This window comes from Lepisma saccharinum, chromosome 4 (genome assembly GCF_977018435.1).
Source record: "Lepisma saccharinum chromosome 4, izLepSacc3.1, whole genome shotgun sequence".
In the NCBI taxonomy this organism is placed as follows: Eukaryota; Metazoa; Arthropoda; class Insecta; order Zygentoma; family Lepismatidae; genus Lepisma; species Lepisma saccharinum.
The window spans coordinates 3202714-3228029 of record NC_139232.1 but is presented as its reverse complement, the minus strand read 5'-3'; the positions used below and the strand labels follow the sequence as shown (position 1 = coordinate 3228029).

The window sequence follows — 25316 nt, the reverse complement described above, 5'->3', positions numbered from 1 at the left end:
TTTTTTTCGGTGCAAGCCCACATTTGTTTTCCGCACAGACTGTCTTCCATCATTTTTTTAAAAAAAGGACAGTCATCGTCACTGCTGCTACACTATCACTTGAGGAGAGAAATGAACCAAGATTTTCACTGGCTCCGATGCCACCCTTCAAAGTGGCCTACAATAGTGCAGACGGTGTCGACTAGCATAAGCATGCGCATGGGGGGTGCAAGGGGGGCAATTGCCACCCCTAATCACAGACGTTCGCAGATTTTTTCACCTAGGGACAAGCAAGGTATTTTTCCATGGAGCATATTACCCCGATAATAGTGCTGCCCCCTCAAAAAACCATCACTTGAATTTTAAATGATTCCATTCCTGCGTCCCCATTACATAATTATTAATGTAAATTACTATGACTGAAATCAAATTATACGTGTGAAATACGTATATACTTTTAGGCTGACTTTCGTTTTCGAAGGGGGAGGTGTGGCCATCCTTGCCCCCCCTTCCAGACGTTCAATGCCCCTATATTATTATACTTTCACCTAGAAATCTAGTGTAGAGGAATCTTATCGTTGTTATAAACAATATTATACTCTTAAATAAAATTAAGTATTTTCAAGCTTATGAAAGTTCAAAGCAACTATGGGCGAAGGGGGTGCAGTGATGCAACCACAAGGGGGTTAGGGATACATTGCCTTTTCCCAACCTTGGACGGAAATCAATTCTAGAAGGGGAAAACATTGAAGTAAAAGAAAGCAAGACTAGCAGAATCTACGAGTAGCAGGACAAATTGATACACAAGATGGAATTAGTTTTCACATCATTCTTGCATTATTTCTTCCAGACGGCCAGGAGCACCTGCAGAGGAGCACAGAGGGGTTATTGTCCCCTCGACTTCAAATTTTATACAAATAAAAATACATTTCGTAAGATTTTCTTGCTCGCTTCGCTCGCAATTTCTGCTTTTCTTATGGTATTGTCAAGTTCAGAACCATAGATGGGGAGCAGCGGGAGTTGTCCCTGGATGCCGAACAATCTGATTGTGAAAAGTTGTAAAAGAGAATGCCATGGCGTCTCATGAATTTTTTGTGCCCTATTGAATCAATACTGCTGTTTTCAACTTGCAAAAATTCGGATCTAAAAATTTTCTTGCTTCCTTCGCTCACAATTTCATTGTTTTCTGTAATGCATTGTAAATTACCAGAGAGAGAGATGTAAGAACAACTAAGTACTTCAGACAGTTGCTGCTATAACAGTTTGGTTTTGAGGAAAAGAAGTGTGCACATTTCAGAGACAATTTATATATTTCTTCCTGTTGGTTTGTTATGGGGCAGGTAAATTGATTATGTAATGCATTTAAATAATAATATATATACACACACACACACATATAGCCATCAATGCAATAAGACTAAAACCTGAGATAAAATGAGGTTTTTCTTTCCTGACTGAACTTTCAAGGCTTTTGCCCCCTCCCTAATCAGAGGTTCAACAATAGTTGCCTGAAGCAAGACGTACTCATCATCCAGCTTCATCATGAATCCTAGTCTTCCTCTCTTCCCTTACATTTCCAGGAACTTGTTGTCCCCTTCTCCTTCTGTCATTTTCATGATGTCCTGATGGGAAACGTCAAACATCATCCACTTTTATCACAACGTTACCTCTATTTTTTTTCCAGTTGTTTTGTGGTTCTCCTCTTCCCATGCTTACGCACGCTTCAATACTTGTGATACAAACCCTCGATAGCCCTAATAGCATGTGATATGGCTTAATATTCATTCTGCCAATACACTGTCAACTTCTCGAATGTGGCAAATTCAAAATCTATCAGATTCTACCAACAGCACTTCAAGAACAACATCAAATTTCCCAGGACTTCTCCTCTTGAAGGCAGCTATGCCCCTCAAGATCTTCCAAGATGTAACGACTACTCCCTCCCACATCAATGCCACTTTCACACGTCATTTCATATTCACTTCATTAAGTCACAAGAACACGGGGCATGTGAACATGAAGATCTGCACTGAAAGGAGCGTAGACATGCAACAAGGTGGGTTTCCAGCAAGTTGCAAATTATGTGCACTTGCATGCATCTGCTGCAGTGGTGGTAAGTGGTGCTCTCTGCCACCCAAAGATGATACTCCTAGCCTTCAGATACGCATAGAGGCACATGACAAATCACAGCAGCAGCCTGTGAGCAACATTGTGATTTTTCATCATTTTCAGTATCCAATACTCATTTGCAGAGAAAACGATTTTGCATTTTCACATCATCATGTGGTGGACGTTTGATTTCCTAACTGCATCCGAATAAACAAGTTTTAACACTCTACATATATTTTCCCAGACATTTCTGAATCTGAAAATGTGAATAATGATATTAATAATAAAAAAAAATGTAAACAGTGATTTATCTATACATCACCAACATCACATGTTAATCATTTATGTCTGGAAATTGGTAGAAAACTGTGGATCACAAAAATAACAAACAGGCTGGGGTTCAAAGTTTTTTAAAAATTTTCCCAAACTTTTTCAAGTAAAATGTTCAATCTATTTCATTGTTAAACTTTATGGGAGAAATTCCCAATATTACTTAATTATAGTAAATAATCAATACTGCAAGTAATCAATACTGCAACTCCAGAAGTAGATGCAGTTATCCAAAAAGAACAACTTATTATTATATTATTATTATAATAATAGATCCTAGCACAATTTAACAGCATTTAGCATCATTTCAGAAATTAAACAATGATTTTTTTCTTATCAGGGTGGTTGACAATGCTGACCCAGCAGTCGCCCTGTGGCACTGTTCAAATCTTTCAAACTTTTTTCAGTGTTTAGGTCCTACCTGTCTTTAGGAACTCATCCTTCATAGGAAAACTATGAAGTATTTCTTGACAACATTAAATCCATAAAGACCCTTATGTATTCATCATGCAATAACAAAATGACACGTTATGCAATATATCAAGGGTAGAGTAACAATATACATAGCGGTCTTGTATTAAATTTTTTATTATCTTTCCTTTTTTATTCAAAAAAATAGAACAAACGTGGTTACTATAAGAAAATTAGAACAAGCTTTACACATTCGTACTGAATTTTATATCAACAAAGCACTTACCAGTACTAAACACAGTTAATAAACATTAAAACCAATTGACTGTTTAAGTGATTATGTCACTAGCAGCCGATGTCCCGGATCTTAGCTTCCCAACAAACTTTCACCCTGCTTGCTTCTATCTTTTGCCATTGAAAACTGATCAAAAAGGGGTTAATTTTGTTTCAGTGACAGCAGTTAGCAAGCGAAATAGTGGTGTGTAAAGACTAGATTCTGGAGAATGCCTGGATAACTTACCCTTTCCTCACAGATGAGGCAGTGATGATGAAATGGCATACGGAGATCGGATGTCTTTTTGGGAAACTGATTTTGATTTTTGGGCTTGTTCTGACCTTACTTATTATTATTATTTTTTTGTACAAAACTCTAGGAAACAAACATAACGTATTTTTGTATTTGTATAAGTGTTGTTCCAAAAGCAGGCAAAGAAAACAACTTTTTGCTATCCGAGATGGAAAATATACCACATACAAATTTTTGAAAGTGTACTTAAAAGTACACTTTATGCTAGGTAAGCTAATTGGGAATGGACCTACAGCTTAATTCAGAATCAGAACCACTGTGCCATGTGGCTACATCAGGAATCAAACTCAGAACTCCTTGATTACAAGGTGACAGCATTGAAACTGAATCATTTGGAAGACTACAAGTTTTTTTCATACTCTACCCTTATGGTCCAATATGCTTTATTATTTCAAATGCACATGAAGAATAAATCCTTGGTTCTAACGCAATGCATATTACTCTCCTAACAAAAAACATCTTTTCACCCCAAAAAAGTTCGATAAACATCAATGTACTGGGTCAAAAATAAAATCTAACCAGAAATTGATCCCGGGACACATACACAAGAGTAAAATAATATTTGAAACATAGCAGGCCTATATGAGTGTCCATTTTCAACTAGATATTTTCTCACTCCTGAGGTTTTCTAAATACAAATTTATATTTTAATTCTTTTCTCTGCATTTTATGTAAATATACGAAGAGAATCATTATGAATTACCTACACAAACCCTTGTGGGTAGGGTATGAATGAATGGAGGATTCCACTCCCACTCCAAAATAGACCAACGTATCACTGGCAACGTAAGAAAATTTTCATCCCTGTGTGGTATGTTTTTATCCCCAAAAACAATAGACATGTTTGTTGCACAATTGCTCAAAAAGCAAACTACATATCCAACTATTATAAAACTGACAATATGTGCCCAACTTACCAAGAAATATTCAACAATGTTTTAGGTGTCTGTTACTTTTTCTCCCTTGGCACTAAAGCCCTTGAGGGCCAGGGTCTACCTACGGACCAACTGTCAGCCTCACTCCCACAAGCCTCAACAGAGATAGGAGACCATCCAACCAGTTATAGGGTAACATGTGGTCAGTAGGACGAACTGCTATTCATGGTTGTAGGTTTCCATGACTGGGTTATGCTACTCAATTGTAGCTCCCCAATTTTCTCTTGATGGTGGGTAGCCACCGGTCCCATACTCTGGTCGAAATGTCAGGAGAAGAGTTGTTACTAAAAGTGGTCCTGTCTCGAGAAGGTGATAAATCTGTCTGGGGCTGAGTATATTGAGGGGTTCACTCATGATTGTGTCACCATATATTTTAGATTAAAGTCTCAGCCAACACTGGATAGTATACAGTATTTACACAAATTAAAAAATACGTTTGTATACATGTATACACTCAAATTTTCTTTTTTAAAGGGTAACTATACATATACACCGGGTTTGAAAATAATCATCTGATTTCAAAGTCATTTAACTCTGTAACCGTTCGCTAAAACACATCGAACAACGTACTGTTAGGAAGAGGATATTCGTGAGTTTCACATGATTGCTGGCAGGTAGCAGTAGCACGCTCCCCCCACGCTCGGATCAGATTCAAGCAAGATGGTGATGTTGCAACAAAAAGCTTTCTGTGTACTGCTCTTTCAAGTGTGTGAATCTGTTACAACAGTGCAGTGTGAATTTCGGCATGCATTTCGGTGGGGGTACAATAAAGACAGTGTTTATGTGCCTCCACTTCTGACTACCGTGGATGAACTGCGAAATCGGATCACAGCAGTAGTGGCAGCAGTGACTCCAGACATAAAAATTAAATAATAAAGTATGATAAGGAAAAACAACCCAAACAAAACAGCATCTGTATAGAACTAATTCTCCTCCTGTATGGACATATGCCAAGCATCCAAAAGGGGTCACATTGAAAACTTATGAACATTTTTTATGTAAAAATGCATGTATAGCTGTGTATTTTAAAAGCAATTCCAAGTTCCTGGTTTGATAAATAAAAAAAAAAGCCTTTTGAAATCGAATAATTATTTTTGAAACACCCTGTATAATATATAGTTACGAATATTAAGAAAAGTAACAGAGCAAGTCCAAAAATCAATGTTCCTGTAGTAAATTGCTGACGTATTTCTTGAAAAGAAAATAACAGTTTTTCTTGTGTTATTCCTTCACTAACTCCTTATCTGTGAGAAATAACTAAAATATCCAGAATCTGGTTTTTACATAGATGTACAATACACATCATCCTTTTGTTTCCTAACTGCTGTCACTGTAGTAAAATTCACCCCTTCCTGATTAGTTTTCAATTACGAAGGATAGAAGCTTCACGCATTAAAGCTTGTTTGGAAACATACATCCAGAACTTCGGTGACACCATGCATAACAAGTCCATTCAATTTTAAATTAATATTCTGATTACAAAGAAACTCTGACAAGAGTTTCTCCTGCATCACTCATCACATAAATGGTCCCTACTATTAAAAAATGCTACACTGAGCAATACGCAGTATTTATGCATAATTTAAATACAGTGCCTTTCATGGCTGAGGTGGTCGTGGAGCAGCGGCTAGCACGCCGGGAAGTAAGATCGCATCTGCTGGCATTTAGACATACAGCTGTATGCTGACCTTGACATTGGACGTGTCAGTGCTTCAGTATTCAGATAGCTGGTGTCCAGTTTGCATGTGTTTGTGAAGTGTTAAGGTGATAACAAGTGTTTTAGATTGTTTTGTTTTAGTTTACGTATTACTGGTGCTTTTCTGCAGTCTAATAATGGATTGCTATCCGTACAATTTTAATGTACGACTCTTAGGGCATTACCAATTCTTGTAGGGAAGTTAGAATGTGTTTTGCAGAAGAATTCCCAGATGTACCTGTTACATACAGAGACAGTGTTCGAAAACTTGTGAACATGCCAGCATACACAATCTTACTTCCTAATGCATTAGCTGCCGTACAGGGCAATGTACGAAACTACAGTATTTTAAGTTGGGACCTCCTCTCGACATTCATTTAGAATTTTGTACTTTACAAACTAGTAACCTTTACTAGAATCAACCATACTGTTATCAAGGACCTGTCAAATCTTTAGAATAGCAGTCTTGATTCTTTCATATTGTGTCATGGACATCATATACCATTTCAGAAGGCTAGCAAATTCAGAGAAAGGATTTTAAAAAAACATATGTAACTTAAATACATTAATACAAAAACGTTGGCGTACCTCACATCTCTTTTAACAGCATTTCCAATTTTTTTACACAATCATTAACAACATATTCATAATCTTCATACAATCATCAATACAAAGCAGGACGTTCAATAATTTCCAGAAAACTTGAAAGTTAAAATCTGCTAGAAGTCAATAAACAAGAGATCAAGAAAATCTAATGTATAAATTGTTTTCAACATTATAAAGGAAAAAAATATAAAAATGCAACAGACTACATTTGTCACGATTATTTAATAGAAAATGATCAACAAGATATGGCACTTCACATTAATATATATATGCCCACTCTTTTTGTGTTACATAGCATTTATTTAAACTGTACAAGTTTTCTACAATCAAGAGTCATTTTATAGAAAATATTATATTAATTAATTACTTTTATGACTTAATTCACTTTGACTGAAATTTAGCAGAAACATACAAAAAAAACTTAGAACTTTTGCAAAGTTAAAATGACCACTTACAAGGAAAGTTGAATGAATGTAGTCAAGTTGTCCAAATATTGGTGGTTTTGTTTCACAGCTTTTTCCCATATACAACAGTAGGTTAAGTTCCAATTAACTTTTGTGCATAAAATGGAATTGAATACAGACTTTGTCAAACTCTCATCAGTTTGATCATGTTTAAGCTATCACACACGTAAACAATTCCCAGTTTTGCTTCAGAAACAATAAATAGGGAAAACTATATTGTTTTCAATTAATTTTATGGTAATTGTTGTTATAATTATCTCAAGAGAAAGTTTAAACCTGTAATCAAAGGAAACATAACATGAAAGACGAAGTAGGACTACACACAATCTCATGACAAAAAGCAAGTCATGTTCTGTTTGTTTGTTTACGTTATCTTAAATATCTCCCTTCTATTAATGAGAAATCATTGGGACATTTAGTTACCTTGTACTTATCTCTGGTAAATGAATACACAATTGTTCTACTCTTGTAGCATAAATGAGCCAAAAATAGGTATTGTGCATTGTAAGATTTTCTGTAGCTACTTTTTTACTCCTAAACTTTTCTGTGCAATCAACTGAAAAGCATACACTAGAGCAAAGAAAAGGAATGCATAAATAATTAACATGGCATTTGTTTTCACTTGAAAACAAAAAAGAGGGCAAAAACTATACACCATTATAGCTATAAACCTCATTCATTCATTCATTCAAGGAAACAACAGTTCATTTATGCACTCTCCAGTCATCACGTTTCTATCCTCGGACGAACTACAGGAAACCACACTGCCACACACACAGTTTATTGCAGGTAAAATACAGTAGTTCTATCAATTGTCTCACCACACTACAATATATACACACACGGATTTGATGCATACAGAGATGAACTGCTTGAACAGTGAAATGCATCAGAGAACCTCTGGAGTTGCATCACAGTTGTTTTCATTCTGAAATTAACAGACCATAAATAGAATTTAAGCATCCAAAATAAAATTTTTAGAAGAAAAAAATTGTTCCCTAATTTTCAGGTTTTTTTATACATACAGGGTGCATCAAAAGTCAGGTTACATAGGAAGTTTCTGACTGTGAGTGAAGGAAGATGCTAACAAAAGACGAAAGGGTGGAGGTGATTTTCCTGAGTGGCCACTGGGGTCTCCAGACCAGACACCAATGGATTTTTTCCTTTGGTATCATTTAAAGGGCACTCATCTACTCAGTTAAGATTCAGAACATCCAGCATCTGAAGGAACGCATTGTGTAATGTGCAGACATGATTGTGCCGGACATTCTGCAAAAGGTTCTGGAGAACTGGATACATCGTGTGCACAAATGCTTTGATGTTCAAGGTGCACACATTGAAGATATACTATAAATACTTATGTAACCTGACTTTTGACTCACCCTGTATATATATTGCATATGTACATTCTTGCTGCAAAAAAGTAACACATTTGAAATAACCAGTGCATATGCTTAATATCATAATGCTGGAAAAGTATCAGCCAGTATCGATAAATCAAATCAAATAGATACTTGCTGATACCAATGCCACTGGTATATTCCATGCGTTCATTATATCCCCAGCGGTTAACAAAGGGAATGGTACTCTTTGTTAAAAGAAACACCCAAGCGGGCAGCTTTCTCTTGAAGTAGAAGCAAACAAACTGGCGATGTTGCCAAATTGAAGAAGAGATAAAGAGAAAAAGCAGAAGGAAAGGGTAAAGAAAAAAGAAAGAGAAACAAACAAATTAAAGAATATGGAAAGAGCAAGGAAATACAGATAAAGATTAAAAAGGAAGTGTTTAAGGATATTATCGAAAAGGGGGGGGGGAGAGAAATATCCAACTCTTACATATTAGGTCTTAATTCACACGAGGGTTCTGGGGGGATTCTGAATTAAACGTGGAGGGGGGGCAGTATCCAACTCTAGGTCTTACAGTATGGCTGGTATTTTAGTTAGAGGGGGATTGAACATTAAATTGAGGGAAGTATCCAATTCTTGTGTATTACTATTGTCTTAAGACTGTTGCGAAAATTCTGGTGTGGCGACTGAGAATTAATTTTTTTGGAGGAGGCAATGCTGTCTAAAATTAGCATGGAAATTTTCTTGGTAGGATTGAGTATTACATTTAAAGGAGGAAATAGGAAGCTCTTGATAAAGTGTTAAATCTTAGATTGTCGAGAGATTTCTGTAGTGGAGAGAGAGTTCGAACATTAAATTTTGGAGACTGTATTTAGCGACATTGTATCTACATGTTTTCGACCCCAAACGTGCCAAAAGAGAAGCTGGGAATGACTAAATATCTCGGGATCTTAAGAAAGTATAACACCCCATTAATTAATATTCTTGAAATCCTGCAAAGAAATGGATGTAAACATTTTCTTGCTCGCTTCACTCGCAATCATGTGTTGCGAGAATGCGTGTTTGGCACTTTACTGAGGTGAATGTGAAGTTTTATACTATAGCTGCATTACAAGACATAAGCGATATTCTCGATATTCATTAATAACATCACTTCTTAAAATATAATGCTTAGTGTTGCTATACTGCTTAATTTAAAGCAGGTGCATCATTTGGGACAAAAATATATCGAATCCGCATTTCTAACTTGTCACAGATAAATTTTAAATTTCCACTGAAGATAAAATCCAAGTAATTATTGTTATGGATTATGGTTTGTTACTAAAATAATTATATTTACCCCAGGAAAACAGGGGGTGGGTTCTTTGAAAGAAGAACCCTGTTATATTATCGCCCTGAGGTCAAGAATTTCTAGCTAGGGTTCTGTAATCTATCGTGAAACAAATTGAATCTGCCAAACGGCTGGAGCATATTATTTGGTTTGCCAAGGTTGAATTATTCTATCTTTATCTTAAGTTGTGTAACAATTTGTGTTAAATACTCAAATTGAGTTTTATAAACCCACTCAAAAAAAAAATACTATTTATATACATATTTACATATTTTAATTTACTACATTTAACCAATCAATGTGCTAGCTTAAAGTTTTTTTCGAAAATCGAACAATCAAAAAATATGGACAATGTAACATGGTATTTCATTCAAATAGACATCAACTATTACACATTCATCCAAACTATTTTCGGGGGATTATGATGAACGATTTTAGGGGTGGTCTTGAGTGATCGGCACCTCTGTTTAGGGAGGAGGGGCAGATCAAGTATAGTGTTCTGTAAAGCTAAGAAAAAGTTACTTTCAGTAGACACGCTGTCGTAATTAAATACTTTGTGGGGATTACGATATGGTTTGAGGGCGCGAATGATGTTTTTTTTGGGGGGGCACATGATATGATTTGGGGGGACGCATGACATGATTTTTGGTGGGAATATGCCATTGGCTTTGGGGGGGATGGGCACCTCTGCTCTCCATGAAGGAAATAATATCCTGCAGTTTTGTCTTCATATTTCGGATTTTCACTATTTTAGCAGCCGTGAGTGATAACTTGCATTATGCAAAGTCTACGAAAAAACTAAAAGCACAACACTATAACAAAGCAACAAAACAGGACCATAACACAACAAGAAAATATCACAACACAACTAGTTAAAAAAATCAACCCCGCACGTGGTTATGGCACAAAAATAACGGGAGGCGCCTTGCAACTACAAGAAATGTAAAGAGAATGTGGCAACAACGTCTGACTGCACGCGCTTATCGGGAGTGGTTTGGCTATTGTTAGCTATTGTTGCCAGTGCTAACTTTCATGAAAGGGTTGCCGTGGACTTTATCAGCTGATACCGATACATCAGCATCAGTATCAACTCAGTCTTAGATTTTAATTTTCTTCGTACAGCAGTTATACAAGTTGAAGTTCAGTAACAATTTTAGTTTAAAAAATTACGTGCAAGATTCTGCCCGGATCATTAAGAAGCAAATTAACTAGGAAATAAATTCAGTCCTCTGAATGTTTTTCTGGTGCTTTTCTTGAACTTCACAGTCAATTAAGAATGGAAATGTGTGCAACTCACAATGTAGATATTTGAAGGGCTTGGGTGTAAAACATGTTAAGTGACATTTTGGTCACTTTTGAGTTACAAAGTAAAATATGCCATCCTTCAATTTTCGAGTGAAATTGCTATGTCATACAATTTGCATTAGGCTCAGTGAACCCTGAAATTGGTAAGCACAACATGAAACAATTTATCTGCGGTACAGCTTCTAATAACCTTTTTTCTTAATCAACTCAGAAATGACCAAAATGTAATCTACCATGTTTTACACCCGAGCCCTTCATTTGATACTTGCTACATGTTTATATCTTCAGCATCAAATTGTGTACAAACAGAAACAATATATGCATTCATACTTACTGTATTTCTTCAGGTAAATGGAAATCAACAGCACTGTCTCTATCTCTCTGCTGTAATGTTGATGATGAACACATAGTCTGGAAGAAAATTGATAATGAATCTCATTAAACTAATATCTTAGACAATGTTTAAGTTAGTGTGCACATTGCAACCTCCACCTACACCAGGCCCTGGTTAACCATGGATATCCCTCCATCCTGGTCACCAAGCAAATATCGTGAGCTGCCTCACATACCACTACCACCAAGAAACCTGCTGCCACCAACTCACCTGCACTCATCACCCAATATCATCCCCACCTCAACAAAATCAGGCACACACTGCACACTCTTCTCCCAATTCTCCACAGTAATCCTGAAACCAAAAACATATTTCCCGACAAACCCAGAGTAGTTTTCAAACACCCCCACCCCCCAACCTCCAAAACATCCTGGTCCACATAACTCCTTCACCACACATCCAACACCCCCCTGCCCATAAATGCAACCGCCCCAGGTGCAAGACCTGCCCCATCCTCATCACTTCTCACACCCTCCAGGTGCACACGGCCACTGGCAAATTTACCCTCCATCCCAAAGGGACCTGCCATGCCTCAAACCTTATCTACATCTTCACCTGCAACATCTGTGGTGATTTTTACCTGGGGGAAACATCAACGGCCCTCAACCTCCGCATCAATAACGACCGCTCCTCCACCCACAACCTGGACTTCACTGTCGCCATCCACACCAACCACCACAACATCAGTTTCAACGACTGCTTCCGGGTAGGGATTATCCATCTCCTACCCCAACCAGCCAACACCTCTGTTCGCAAAAGATGGGAGAGGGCCTATATATCGGCCATGAGTGCAACCACTCCACCTGGCTTGAACAAGGCCACCCAGTAATGCCCATCCCTCACCCACCGTCCCTCCCAAGCCATCCCATTCCTCCCGCCCTCCCTCCCAGTCATCCCACACACTCACAGTTTACGACGAGCCTGGTGATGAAACCGTGTTTTTTTTTTCATTCTACGCACCGCTTCTTCTTCGATGGGGACCTGGCAACTCTGCAGTGCCCCAACTTCCGGTTCCATCTCTTTCTCCTCACACCGATGATGCTATGAAATTAGCGAAAATTTTGAATTTTTCTACTGTCCGGTGAGTGTTTCCTTTTACCTTCTTTGATTTTTACATATATATACATATACACACACACGAGTACAAGGGAGAGTCAATAATTATCAGCACTTTTACTGTAATTTTTGTCAGATTAGCCATACTAGTCTCTGCACATGCGTCAATAGAGTGTACATTTATTGTGTCTTTAGTGTATATTTTACCTTCATCATTCATATCCATTTCTCATTGTTGCAGGGTGCATGGTTTAAACCATAACTACTATTGAGAGGACTCAAATTTAAGCAATCAGTACCACTCAGGGGGATGGGTTCTCATATGATTTTTTTTTTCAAGGTGGGGATGCCTGGAACTGGAAAATGTGTAATAGCATCTCATAACTCTCTGCTTTTTATATTATATTATTGAATTAGTAATCATAGCCGAAAATAATGGTTTTTCATATTTTTTATAAAAAGCATATAAATTGATCACATTATTTGAATAAATAAATTTAATTTCATCAGACTTATTACATTCAATATTATTTTATAATAATTATAACTATTAAGTGTAATAATATTAATATAATCCTTATAATAATAATAAAACTTTATTATATTGCTTATATAATGACATAGATTAAATGCATAAGTTTTACTTACAATTTTCAATAATAATAGTGGCTAAATCTTAAATATGCATGTATGTTATAATTTAACAAACAAAATTTGATTATTTACATTCATCATCGTCATCTTCTGAATAGGTGTCATCACTCATTGATTTTCGCATGTGGGTAGTCGGCACTTGTCAGTGCACTTGATGTTATTTAGACAGAAGATGCAGTTTGTACTCGTAGTTTCTATTGAATTGGTTGGTTGATTGATTTGGTGTTTCAAGTCCACTTTATGCACAGTAAGCCTAATTGGGACTGGACCTAGAGTTTAAAGTGGGATCCGAACCACTGTGTGCCACCACCGGGTATCGGACCTGGGACCCCTTGATTACAAGGCGATGACGCTACCACTGCACCATCGGGGATACAGATACTTTCTAATGGAGTTGCTAACTAGTAGATCTAACAGAGTTTAAGATGCTGGCTGCCATTCCATCCAAACCATTACCAGCTCCTCTGCTGCATCGTGTTTTTTTTTTTTTTTTTCAATGTTCACCTTTTCCAACTTAGTCTAGTGTACGTGGATCATTCAGAAGACATCTCTTGCTTATAGCAGATTGATAATCACATGTTAAACATGTTTCTTGCAAGTTGATAAATGTCTATCTCACTCTTCGTTGCACAGAATAGATGACATGTCATGTCATTCACATAATGTATGGAAGCATGGGCATCCGGAAGGAGGGGCCGTGCCCCCCCCCCATGGAAAATGAAAGTCAACCAAAAAATATGTATTTGACACATATAATTTCATTTTATCCACACTAATATGTGTTAATTATTGCATGAACATCATAAATTCAAATTTAAGCAATGTTTTTTAGGGAACAACACTATTTTGTGGGAAAATTTGACTTTGTTTGCCCCCCCAGAAAAAAATACCTTCCTTGCCCCTCCCTGGAAAAAATGCTGCAAGACGTCCATGTACGGAAGATTTTGGAGCATACAGAACTACAGTTTGGCCATTACTATTTCATTGAGATCCCATTGATCTCCGAGGGTGCAAAAATATTTCCTGTGTTTGTCTGTTGGCAGGAAGGATGCACTTACTTTTCCTTCTCGTGCAAATGAATATGGAGACTTATCATTTCTCGACAAACATTTTTAATAAGAATTGAAGCTATTTTCTTAATGTCAAGAACCCACATGGGTATTTTAGTACTATATTTCAGAAAGAATTTAACCATGATTCTTTCATGGAATCTCAAACACACAATATGCACATCTGTCTCATCTGAGCCTCTCATTACCACTTCGTAACCCTCATTAGCAGCGGCAGTATTCACCAACAAATTACCATATCTTCTTCATGTTTATTGTTGAGATTGAGCACTTTGAGGCTCCCTTCAGATGTGATGTTCCATCATTTATCTCCACAGTTCACGAAGTGTTTTATTCAAAAGATTTACAAAAGGCTCTGGTTTCCTATTCGTTAACAAGAAATGCAATTAGAGTTGTTTTATTCGTTACATGACTTAGGAATTTCCTTCACTTTCTGATAATCTGGGAAGATGACATGCTCTGTGACTGATGGCAGAGTTCTTCCCATGTGACTATTATTTCAGTGTTCTTTATAGATGTCTCATTGTACGTATCAAACAAACATCGATTCTTGGATTAGCATTTTCTTCCGCAAAGCAATGGACAAGGCAGATAAACCTCACCAAAGTTGACTCCTCTTCTTTTACTCTCTGAATAAGAGCCATGCCTTTAATCACCGTGGGGGTCACATTCCACATAGTACACCCAATTGTCAACCTCACTTCCACATAGTACACCCTGGACTGCATTTTGCAGACGAACGAGGCTCTGTCGACTGGTACTATGGCCAGTATAATTTTGTGTGTGTTGTCCTGTTTTTTTATCTTTGTGTGTCCTGAGTGTCCCTTTACAGCCTCATCTTTTGACCTAAGTCAGAATGTTTTAAGATTTTAGTTATGCAACGTTTCAACTATGTTATTTGTTATGCTAAGGGGCTGGACCCCATATAACGTGACGGGTGTAAAATAGCCTTAGTGCTGACACACCCATAATTTAAATTCAATTTCAATTTAATCACAATGGTTGATTTTCCCGATATTTCCTCAGAAGGGATCATAGGCATAGCTATGGGGTGTGCCGGGTGTGCCTAGGCACACCCTAATGGGCTGCTTTATCAAAGAGAATTAAAAACAGATATTTCAATGAGAGAGAAAATAAGCGGCAGTTTGTAAGAAGTTGAAAATGTCATTACTTGGTACAAACGTGTGCATTATCGCTGATGAAACGGGTGTCTATAGATTTTCGATTTTTCATGTCACTGGAGAAAGAAGATATTTACTGCATTCTACTCTGTACTGCAGCGCCTTTCTTCTATACCTGTCACAAGCTGCACGTGTGAGAGAGCTTTCTCCAAACTTTCCCAAGTTAAAACTAAATTAAGAGCAACTCAGAAGCAGGATAGATTGGAAGCCCTGCTCTTGCTATTTGTGGAACACGAAAAAGCTTTGTCTATTGACGTAAATGAAGTTATTGATGGATGAGTTTAAGAACATTGTACCTTTTGACAGACGTCTCTCGTTATAGATGACGTGTATTTTGATGTATTTGTTTGTAACATTTATGAACATTTTTTGTGTGTAATTTCTATGCCATTTGATTTTTTCTACTACATATATTCAGAAATTTTCAACACTGTCATTTAGTGAATTTATATTCCTTTACAAACAACAGTGCAGTTAAAGAGCCAAGTGATTGTGTTGCAAAATATGCTATTAAAAAGGTACAATACCTCATATTTTTTTTTCTTTGTGCACACCCAAATATAAAGTTCTAGCTACGCCTATGGAAGGGATAACATTTTTCTGCAAGTATGTCTCTAAAGTCCATGATAATGGTTCTAAGAGAAAGCCCATTTGAAGATTCCGATTCTGTGCTGTCACAGTAATTCGACCAAATAGTGTCTTGTCTGATAATTAACCTGCCATAACTATCCACCAAGAGAGGAACAGAAAGAACTAGAGGAAAACCATGTTTCTGTAACTGAAAGAACATTCAAAGAACAGATACAGTAGAGTATGGATTAGTAAAGGTAACGGAAGTACCCTACAGTCGCTTGGACCAATACTCACATGATGTGCGTCACTATAGAGCAATAGAACAGTTCAGAAATGGAGAGGGTCACAGCAGTAACTCACCCCTAGTATGGTGTGTGATCTCGAATGGCCAACACAGCTGCACATCTGTGTGGCATGGACTCGATGAGGTGATCGATTAGAGCTTGGAGGATTGATTCCTCGCCACTCTTCACTTTGGGCAATTTCAGCTCTGGAAGAATTGAGGGAGGTGCCATCCTACCTAGAATGTATCTGCCAAGTGCATCCCAGACATTCTCTATGGGATTGAAGTAATCACAGTGGCCACTCCATACTAACTATTCCCTCGTCCTCTGGCACGTTGGGCACTAACAGAATTCTGTGAGGATGAGCATTATCGCCGATGAAAAGAAAACGATCTCCTATTGCATCTGCGCATGGCATGGCAAGAGGTCTGAGGTTCTTGTCCCTATATCTAAGGGTGGTCAAACTGCTATTTTGGATGACGTGGAGGTCCGTACGTCCCACAATTTTTATTCCAGCCCACACCATCAGTCCACCGCCTCCACTTGCACAAAAGCAGGGTTATAGCGTGTTCCACATACCCTCGAGATTAGGCACGTCTATTGTAAGGCTGGAGGCTGAACCGCGACTCATCGGAGAACAGCGCTCAACCCCATTCATTGTGGCCCCAATTGCAATGTTCCTCAGCCACGTTTCTAAGAACTGAAAGCTGTACAGTGATAGAACACACACCATGAGTCTATATGCATAAAGGCCATGTTTAAGAAACCGATTGCAGACAGTTTGAGATGACACCTGTGCCCTATTGCTGTGAGAATGGCATATTATAGTTTCGTTGCATTCTGTCGTCTGTTCCAATCGGTTGTTAACAAGAGGTACCCATTGTCTCTTGCTGTTGTTGCTTGCGGACGACCTTGATCTTGCCCTCGTCACACATTCCCCGTTGTTTGGAACTGAATATACAGGCGAGAAATGGCATTGAAACACTCCAAGGGCTACATATACTTGTGTCTGTCTGTCCAGCTTCCATCCTTTCTATGGCTCTCCACACCATTGATTCAGGTAAATCACACTTTTGAGGCATTGTACCACTTGCCACATTCCTCAATGAACTCTTACACTGTCCTTGTACTGCTACTGTCATTCTCACAGCTGCGCACTTCAGTTGTTAATTCAGAGTTATTGGCATTAATTATGGGCAAATAGCCAATTGACTCCAGTAATGGTGTTAAATACCATCCAACTTGTTGATTAAATTATTAAAATATTCACATATTTTAATTATTTTTATTATATTCTTAATTATCATCATCATTATTATTAATTTACATCAGAATTGCTGTAATTGTCATTTCTAATAGTAAAAGTAAAAATATTAAAAATTATCAAAACTTTCCATTTACATAAAGGTTATCTGAGGAGTGGAGTGATAACACACAAAAGGCAAAGAGTTATGACATGCTATCACATATTCTCCATCTCTAGGCATCCCAGCCTTATCAAAAAATAATATTAGAACCCATCCTCCCTGAGTGGTACTGACAACTTGCCTGGCTCAAGGCCTATGGTAGTGAAGCTACAAAATTCCTATAGTTGTAGCGAAAATTTCACTACAGCTACATTTTTTCTCAGCATTTTGAGGTAAATTTTGAATGTGGCAACTGCATCAGAAAAATCGACAATAACCCTTACTCTTGCAGTCAGTAGGTTCATAAAGACAGTCTATTACATGGAAATATGGATAATCTAGATTATAAATATCTTGATATTGTAGATTATAGATATCTGCGTAATTTATTTCATTAGTATCTGAATAATTCAAATATCCAGATAACTAACTGACATATATGAATATATTCCAGCTAACAGCTACGTTTTTTTCAGCTGCATCGCTATTTTGGGGAGAGACATGCCTCGTTTGCTGCACCGCTGGCTACAAATGACTCGTTGGCATCAACCCCGGAACAAATCCTGTGGATATCCATGGTATAAGAAACACCAAAATGTTATTAATTACTGCGTAAAACACAACTGGCAGTGCAAAAATGAACGAGCGATTTTCCACTACACTGACAAAGCAATAGTGCCAGCAATAAATCACTCAATACATTAATAGCATTGATCTTTGTCAGTATATAGGATCTCACCAGCAAGAAATTATTATTACAAGAACGACAAAGTTTCTGGAATTACAATTATTTTCGCCACAATATTTGTTCACAAATTTTAAAATTACAATACGTTTAGAACACTTGGGTTTACATGATAGTTTCCTCAATATATTTTATCATATTGTAAAAAGTACATACAAGTTATTGACAAACGACAATTTTATTTAGTTAATATACATAGTTTTCAAATTTATGTATTTTTTCTACTTTTCTGTAACTTTTGCTAATTATGACAATGAGGATGAATGGTTTATTTAGTTATTCTCTTATCTAATAGTCGCTTTCTGCCACTTTCGGCTAATTGTGAGAACGAGGAAGAATGATGAATGATGAGCAGTGTGGGGAATGGAGGAGCAGGTGGATCCCATCCTCCCTACTTGCAGTCTTTCCTAGTTTTTGTTTTCAGTCCATTTTATGCATAGATAAGCTGTTCCAAACTGGATCCGAACCACTATGTACCTTCACTGGGTATCGAACCTGGGCTCCTTTGAACAAAAGCACCCCACGTACTTTTCATTCATTCATATCAGTTTATTCAGAATTGAAATATTTATCCTCAAGAAAAATATGTTATGTGAACATAAATTCGTAATCTTACCAAATTTTATTTGTGTATAGTTGTAATCATTAATTTGGGTAACACCCTAATTGCAATATTCATATATCAAATTTGAATTGATATGCCACTTGCATAGATACGTTATTCTCAAACACTATAGTACAAATAAGTATCTGAAGTAACATTGCTATCAAAATTATCGAATGACAGGACTCATGATGATAATAAATAACAGAATCTATTTTCCAGCAAGTACAGCTATCATACTAAGGGCTTCTTTTGAATATCCATATGGTTGTTATAAGTTGAGTAGCGTAGCGAGCTACATTTTGGAAGAGTAGTTGTAGCTGCAGTGAAGCTACTTTAAAATGTAACATTCTGATCACTGGGTAAAACAGCAACAGCAAAAAATCAGGCAAAGCCAGGCTGGCTCGGTAGCTCAGTGGTAGAGCAATGGCATGGTATGCCAGAGACCCAGGTTCGAGTCCTGGTTGAGTCTGCATTTTTCTCCGAAAATTCCACGTAAATGGTTCCTTTATGTTTAGAATTCTAAATTCTTAAAATTTCTAAATTTTTATGTTGTCAGATGAGAGATGGTTCAAAGTAATATGTAATATTTTGCTGAAATTGAAAATTAGTTGTGATCTATTTGAAACACAACATACATGGTACGTCCGTCAGACTGCTCACTGAAAATAAAAATTCAATAAGATTTGAAAAAACAAAGGCAAGACCTCTTGTCTTTGACAGTGTGTAGCAAGCATCCCAACTGAAAGGTATGGAGAAGACCCTTCTTGTTGGAGGTGTGTGAAATAAAGTACAGTGCATTCAATTTAAAATTGTACCCATCAGAAAAGCATCATGAGAGTAAGTATTAATGTGCATACATGTAGGGAAACACATACCTTGGCTACAATAACTTTTGGAAATGATGTCCCTGCATGTTAATGCATTTGCCCACATGTTTCATCATTATCTTTGCTACCCAATGAAGCATTCTAGTGTCTATACTCTGGACAGCAACAGTGATGTTCATCTTCAGCTCTTCCAAGGTGTGTGGATTGCTTTTGTGTATTCTGTTTTAAATATCACCACAAACGATAGTCCGGATTGGTAAGATCTGGAGATCTTGATAGCCACAGTTCTTCCTTTCCATTCTGTTGTCAACAAATTCCATCAGCATTGCCATGGTGGAATTTGCGGTATGACAAGTCGCACTGCACTGTCTTGCTGTATCCAGCAGTCACATTTATCCTCTTCAAGGAAGAGCTATAAACTGCCTGACAATATCTTAGTAGGCCTCGGCATTAAAGCTGTGTTATAAAAACGGAGGGATGATTATTCGTTGCCTTGACATGGCACACCAGATGCCAATTTTTGTCGGACATAGAGGTGACTCAACAAAGATATGTGGGTTTTCAGTGCTCCATGTTCAGTAATTTTGGCAACAGACATATCCATTAAGATGAAGCCATGCTTCATCTGTGAGAAACATGATCTAACATGGATATGTCTCCACGAATGAAAGTTCTGCAACCGTTTGCAATAGTGAATACGTTTACCATAGCCGATCAGCTTCAGTCCATGGAAAACTTCCATACAATATGGATAAAGTTTCAGCATTTTCCTCACTGCAGTATGAGCAGAACCAAGGGAAATGTTCCTTGCTTGGCTTAAACTTCGTAGTGACTTCCATCCCCTCCCCTTCTTTCCTTTTCCCTTCCCCTAACTTCCTTGCCTTTTTGTTTCACACTAAGCAACGTGACTATACAGCCATCAGTTTGCATTACGAGTACAAACAAAATAAATGCATTCCATTAAGTATTCGTCAATGTGCAGAGTGCGGTACAATTTTGCATCGAACACACTCTAAAAGATAAATTCAATGCTGTTTGAGAGACAGTCCATAGTAATTAAAGGGTATAACAGTAAACTAACAGTAATTATGAAACTGTTAAAACATTAATTTTGTCACCCTGACTACCCACAGAGGCGAGGCATCCGGTCATCGGGAGATGCGGCAATGAACAAGCAAAATAACAAAAATATTGCATTTTATATATTTTAGAGAAGAAGTAAAAGAAAAAGTCAGAATACTCTTATATTTGTGCAAAATAAGCCAAGCGACAGAATGAAACAGCTCAAAATACGCAAGAGATTCGCTAATCTTTGTTCATCAAAATGAGGCCCTAGTACTACCCCTTACGCCGAACCATCCCGCCAAGTTTCCTATTGAAGGCAATAGCGTTCGACAGCTCATCTCATCACAGAATGGTGCAAATCTCTCTGGTCTCTGCTGGTGCCGAGAACAGCCGAACACTTCCAAACAGGCAGACACCCTACAAGGTCCAACGACCTGTACTTTCCCCCACTCTTGAAGGTCTGGGTCATAACAGGCCCTTTTTTCAGCCACCATCCCCATGTTTACAACCATGGCAGGGTTTCTCTGGAATCATCAAGATTCTTCCGAGTGTCCAGTGGTGTGCTCAAGGAGGGTTTGGTGAGGGTCATAATCCCTGCTTAGGCTCATAATTATTCTTTTTTAAAAAGGAAGAAAGAAAAGGCAGGAGAAGATTGCAAAATGAGGAATTCAGGAATGACTACTAAAAAGTACACATAACCCCTTCCTCCTTCGAAAATCCTGGGCACACCACTCAAATGTCTGCTATTTCCACTTGTTAAGAGGAAAAGCACACATTGAACGATATGAAATCTGCTTTTCATTTTCAAAACAACAATTGGCAGTGAACCATGGTTCACGTGGACCTCAGCTTCGAGGTGAGGTAAGCGTCACCACGCTCCAGTCAATATTGGGTGTGAAAAAACTGTACACTCACCACTATGCTTGCCTTCACCTGCCGGGGAGCATAAACAAGTCCCAGACGCATGACACGTTGACAGTAAATGAAGCAGAGCTCGGTGATGCTTACCTCACCTCGAAGCTCAATCGCGTGGACCATAGCTTCAAGGTGAATAAAGCGTTGTCATGCTCCAGTCACGTTCGGTATGAAAGAAAATGAAAAAAAGGCCTAAATAGCTGATTCTTCTTACCTTTAAATGTGACAATTGAGGTGTTTGCATTTCAGTTTCCATCATATTTAATAATTATCTTAGTATGGGATAGAATTATGTGTCCTTTTGTAGTTGTAAGGTCTGTGGTATGAGCTTTTACATTGAATTGGCAATGACTTTGGTGTTTATCGCAGAGAAATATTGTGCTCCCTCCCCCTCAGTTGAAAGCTCGACCCTGATGTTTGGCAAATCTTACGATGCCTACGTAAAAATGTTACTCTTCGTCACTGACTGCCTACTCATACAGTATGTAACATTCTTATTCGTACACACGAATTTTCAAAGAAAATGCTTTAATATCTGAAAGGAAATACACTCTTTTGAAATTGTTTCTTTACAATTCAATAACTAATATCATTAGGAACATAAAATCTTACCCAAATTCTGTATAACCAATGACAATAATAAATTAAATGAAATTGAAAGAGAAACATGCCATTTTTTGTACAACTTTTCTATTCGTACACTTAATAATATAAAAGAGAAAAGTACATTCAGAGCAAATTGATTGACAGTTCTAATACTTTGATGCATATCCTTTGGCTTTAATTACTGCTTGACACCTGTTCTTCATATAATTAACCAGTTTCCGACATGTTTCAGAGCTTATTTTACTCCACTCGGCTTGCACAACAGTTTTCAGCTGTTGTTTGGACTTGACGCCTGCTTTATGGACTCGCCTCTTCAAAATTGCCCATAAATGCTCAATGGGGTTTAAGTCTGGACTTTGAACTGGTGTTTGTAGTAGTTTGGGCACATTCCATATTAGCCAATTCATGTTAACTCGCGCCTTATACTTACTGTCATTGTCTTCTTGGAATCTGTAGATAGGCGGCATGTCCATTTTTTGGGCACTCTGCTTTATATCGTTCTTCAATATGTCCAAATAGACATATGCATCCATGATACCATCAATAAACTGGATGGTACCAACACCTTTGGACGACATACAGCCCCAAATCATTAATGACCCACCACCGTGTTTAACTGTTGGACCTGTGTAAATGTGATCATTGTCATTAGTTATTTGATTTTCTCCAGACCCTATTTATCCCATCTGACACGTATACGTATATGAATCTTGGACTCATCTGAGCATATGACACTATTCAAAAATTCCTGGTCCTTGTGGATGTGCTCTTTCGCGAATGAAAGTCTATTCCTGCGATTCACCTAATTTACATACGGCCTCTTTCGTGGTATTCTGCCATGATATCCATGCTTCCACAAGGCACGTCGGACAGTTTGATCGGACATCATCTTGCCACCAACATTTTCTACTAACGGTCGTAACTGAGGAACACTTAATCGGGTGTTTTCTCACACTCTTTTTAATTGATTGATTGATTTGTTGTTTTAAGTCCACTTTACGCACATAAATGCTAATCGGGACTGGATCTACAGTTTAAAGTGGGATCCGAACTACTTGTGCCTCCATCGGGTATCGAACCCGGGACCCCTTGATTACAAGGCAAAGACGCTACCACTGCGCCATCGGGGAGGCCCACGCACTCTTTTTAAAATAAAGCGTTCATCACGTTTATTCAACCGTCTCTCTTTTGGTTTTCTCAGCACATTCTGTGTTGAACCTTCCTTTCTAAATTTGTTTACTATGTATTGAACTGTGGAGTGTGATTTATTGACTGTTTGTCCAATTTTTCTTAACGAATAACCTCTACGCCAGCATTCCGCTTGACGGGGACCGCGCCTGCATGTTCAAACTTGTTACGAAGTTGCAAACTGCACGAAATCGCCCGAATAGTGGTGGCGCTGTATGCGAGGAAGATTGAAACTCTTGCCTGTACGAATAACAATGTTGCATGAAAAAGCGTGTTTTTCTCTTTTCACACAAATTATATGCTCTGTTTATGCACTTTGAACATAAATTTTTATTGACATTTGTTGGTGAAACCTTCATTAAAATTAATTCCCAGGTACATATGAAAATGATTATATTTACTAGTAGATATGACATCTTTTCCTCGGAAATTCTATGTGTACGAATAACAATGTTACATACTGTACTAATCAACATGGCTGCTATATTGAAGTTGTGGAACCTTACATTATGAGCCACACAGCTACAATCGATAAATTTATGGGAAAAATAACACTAGAACTAGCATATAGGAAAGGGGCTATTGCTCAGAAATCATGTCATTTTGTCTGAATAAACTTCGTTCTTACAGTAGATGGAGAATAATTAATGCATTTGGTTCCTACTCTAGCAAATTATTATGATCTTTAATGTACAATTTGCATAGATGGCACACACGCAGGATGAAGCAACAAGGCCATACCTTATATTGACTGATTCACTTACCTGAGCATAAGACAGAAAAAACAGTGCGTCATTCTCATATGTCTCCAGTGCTGGCTGATGCACATCTTCTGCATTCGTTAATTTCTGATTTAAAGCCTGTAATTTAAAAAATAACATTGTATCATGACACACTCCACATTCAACAGCAAATAATTCTGCTTGTATTATTATAATTTTATGCCAATATGTAAATAATAATACCACCAAAACCAGGCATGGGCATGCAAGTTACAGTATGAAAAAAGCATGGCACAACCATCTGTTAACAAGATGCATAATGTGCACATTGTCACTGGACTAGTTGGGCTAAACTTCAACTTGAGATCCACATTATAAATAAACCATGGATTACGTTACTACTCTTTTTTCTGCGAGTGTTAATTTAATCACTCCATAAAATAAGATCATTTTTATATATTAATGACATCTGTGGAAATGTTCTGGTAGCTAGTTTAATGTAACATTCCTTAACACAGAACTGTCACACTGTTTTATATTGATAACAAATTTTGTAACAGGGAAATCGTTTGCACTGTCTTTTGATGCCAGCAGTCATGGGTTCAGTCCCTCATGGAAATTATTTTTGATTCACATCGTGAGGACAATGGAGAGCTATGTGAAAGAACTGGTAGAGAACTATGATCTAGAAAGCCAGACAATGATAGCCACTTGAGCAACTCAATGTCTTCACCATGCATCGATAAAAAGCTACTTAGTTGGTCTTTGGGCTCAAAGGGTTGTTGCAGATGGTATTTAGTTTATATTCTTTTTTCTATATAACTTAGTGTGTTATCTATTGCACACCTGTGTTACATATGCTTTCAATTCCAACAATGAGTTTTGTTGGAATAAATTACAATTGTAAGGTTTTCATCCTGTCATAACC

At 37.5% G+C, this 25316-nt stretch overlaps 1 protein-coding gene and 1 non-coding gene across 3 annotated transcripts in view; one reads left to right on the top strand and one right to left on the bottom strand.

The window, feature by feature from the left end:
* Positions 1–2990: 2990 nt before the first annotated feature.
* LOC145986361 (endothelin-converting enzyme 2-like) overlaps positions 2991–25316 on the bottom strand; it is a 187852-nt gene continuing 165526 nt past the window's right edge. For both annotated transcript variants that reach the window (XM_083120254.1, XM_083120255.1), the window contains 3 exons: positions 24431–24526; positions 11430–11506; positions 2991–8044 (listed from right to left, as the gene is read on the bottom strand). In XM_083120254.1, the coding sequence (XP_082976380.1) occupies positions 7942–8044; positions 11430–11506; positions 24431–24526 (276 nt within the window). In that variant the 3' untranslated portion in view covers positions 2991–7941. The remainder of the gene's footprint in view (positions 8045–11429; positions 11507–24430; positions 24527–25316) is intronic.
* TRNAT-GGU (transfer RNA threonine (anticodon GGU)) lies at positions 19464–19534 on the top strand. The gene has a single exon. It is a non-coding gene; the product is annotated as a tRNA-Thr (tRNA).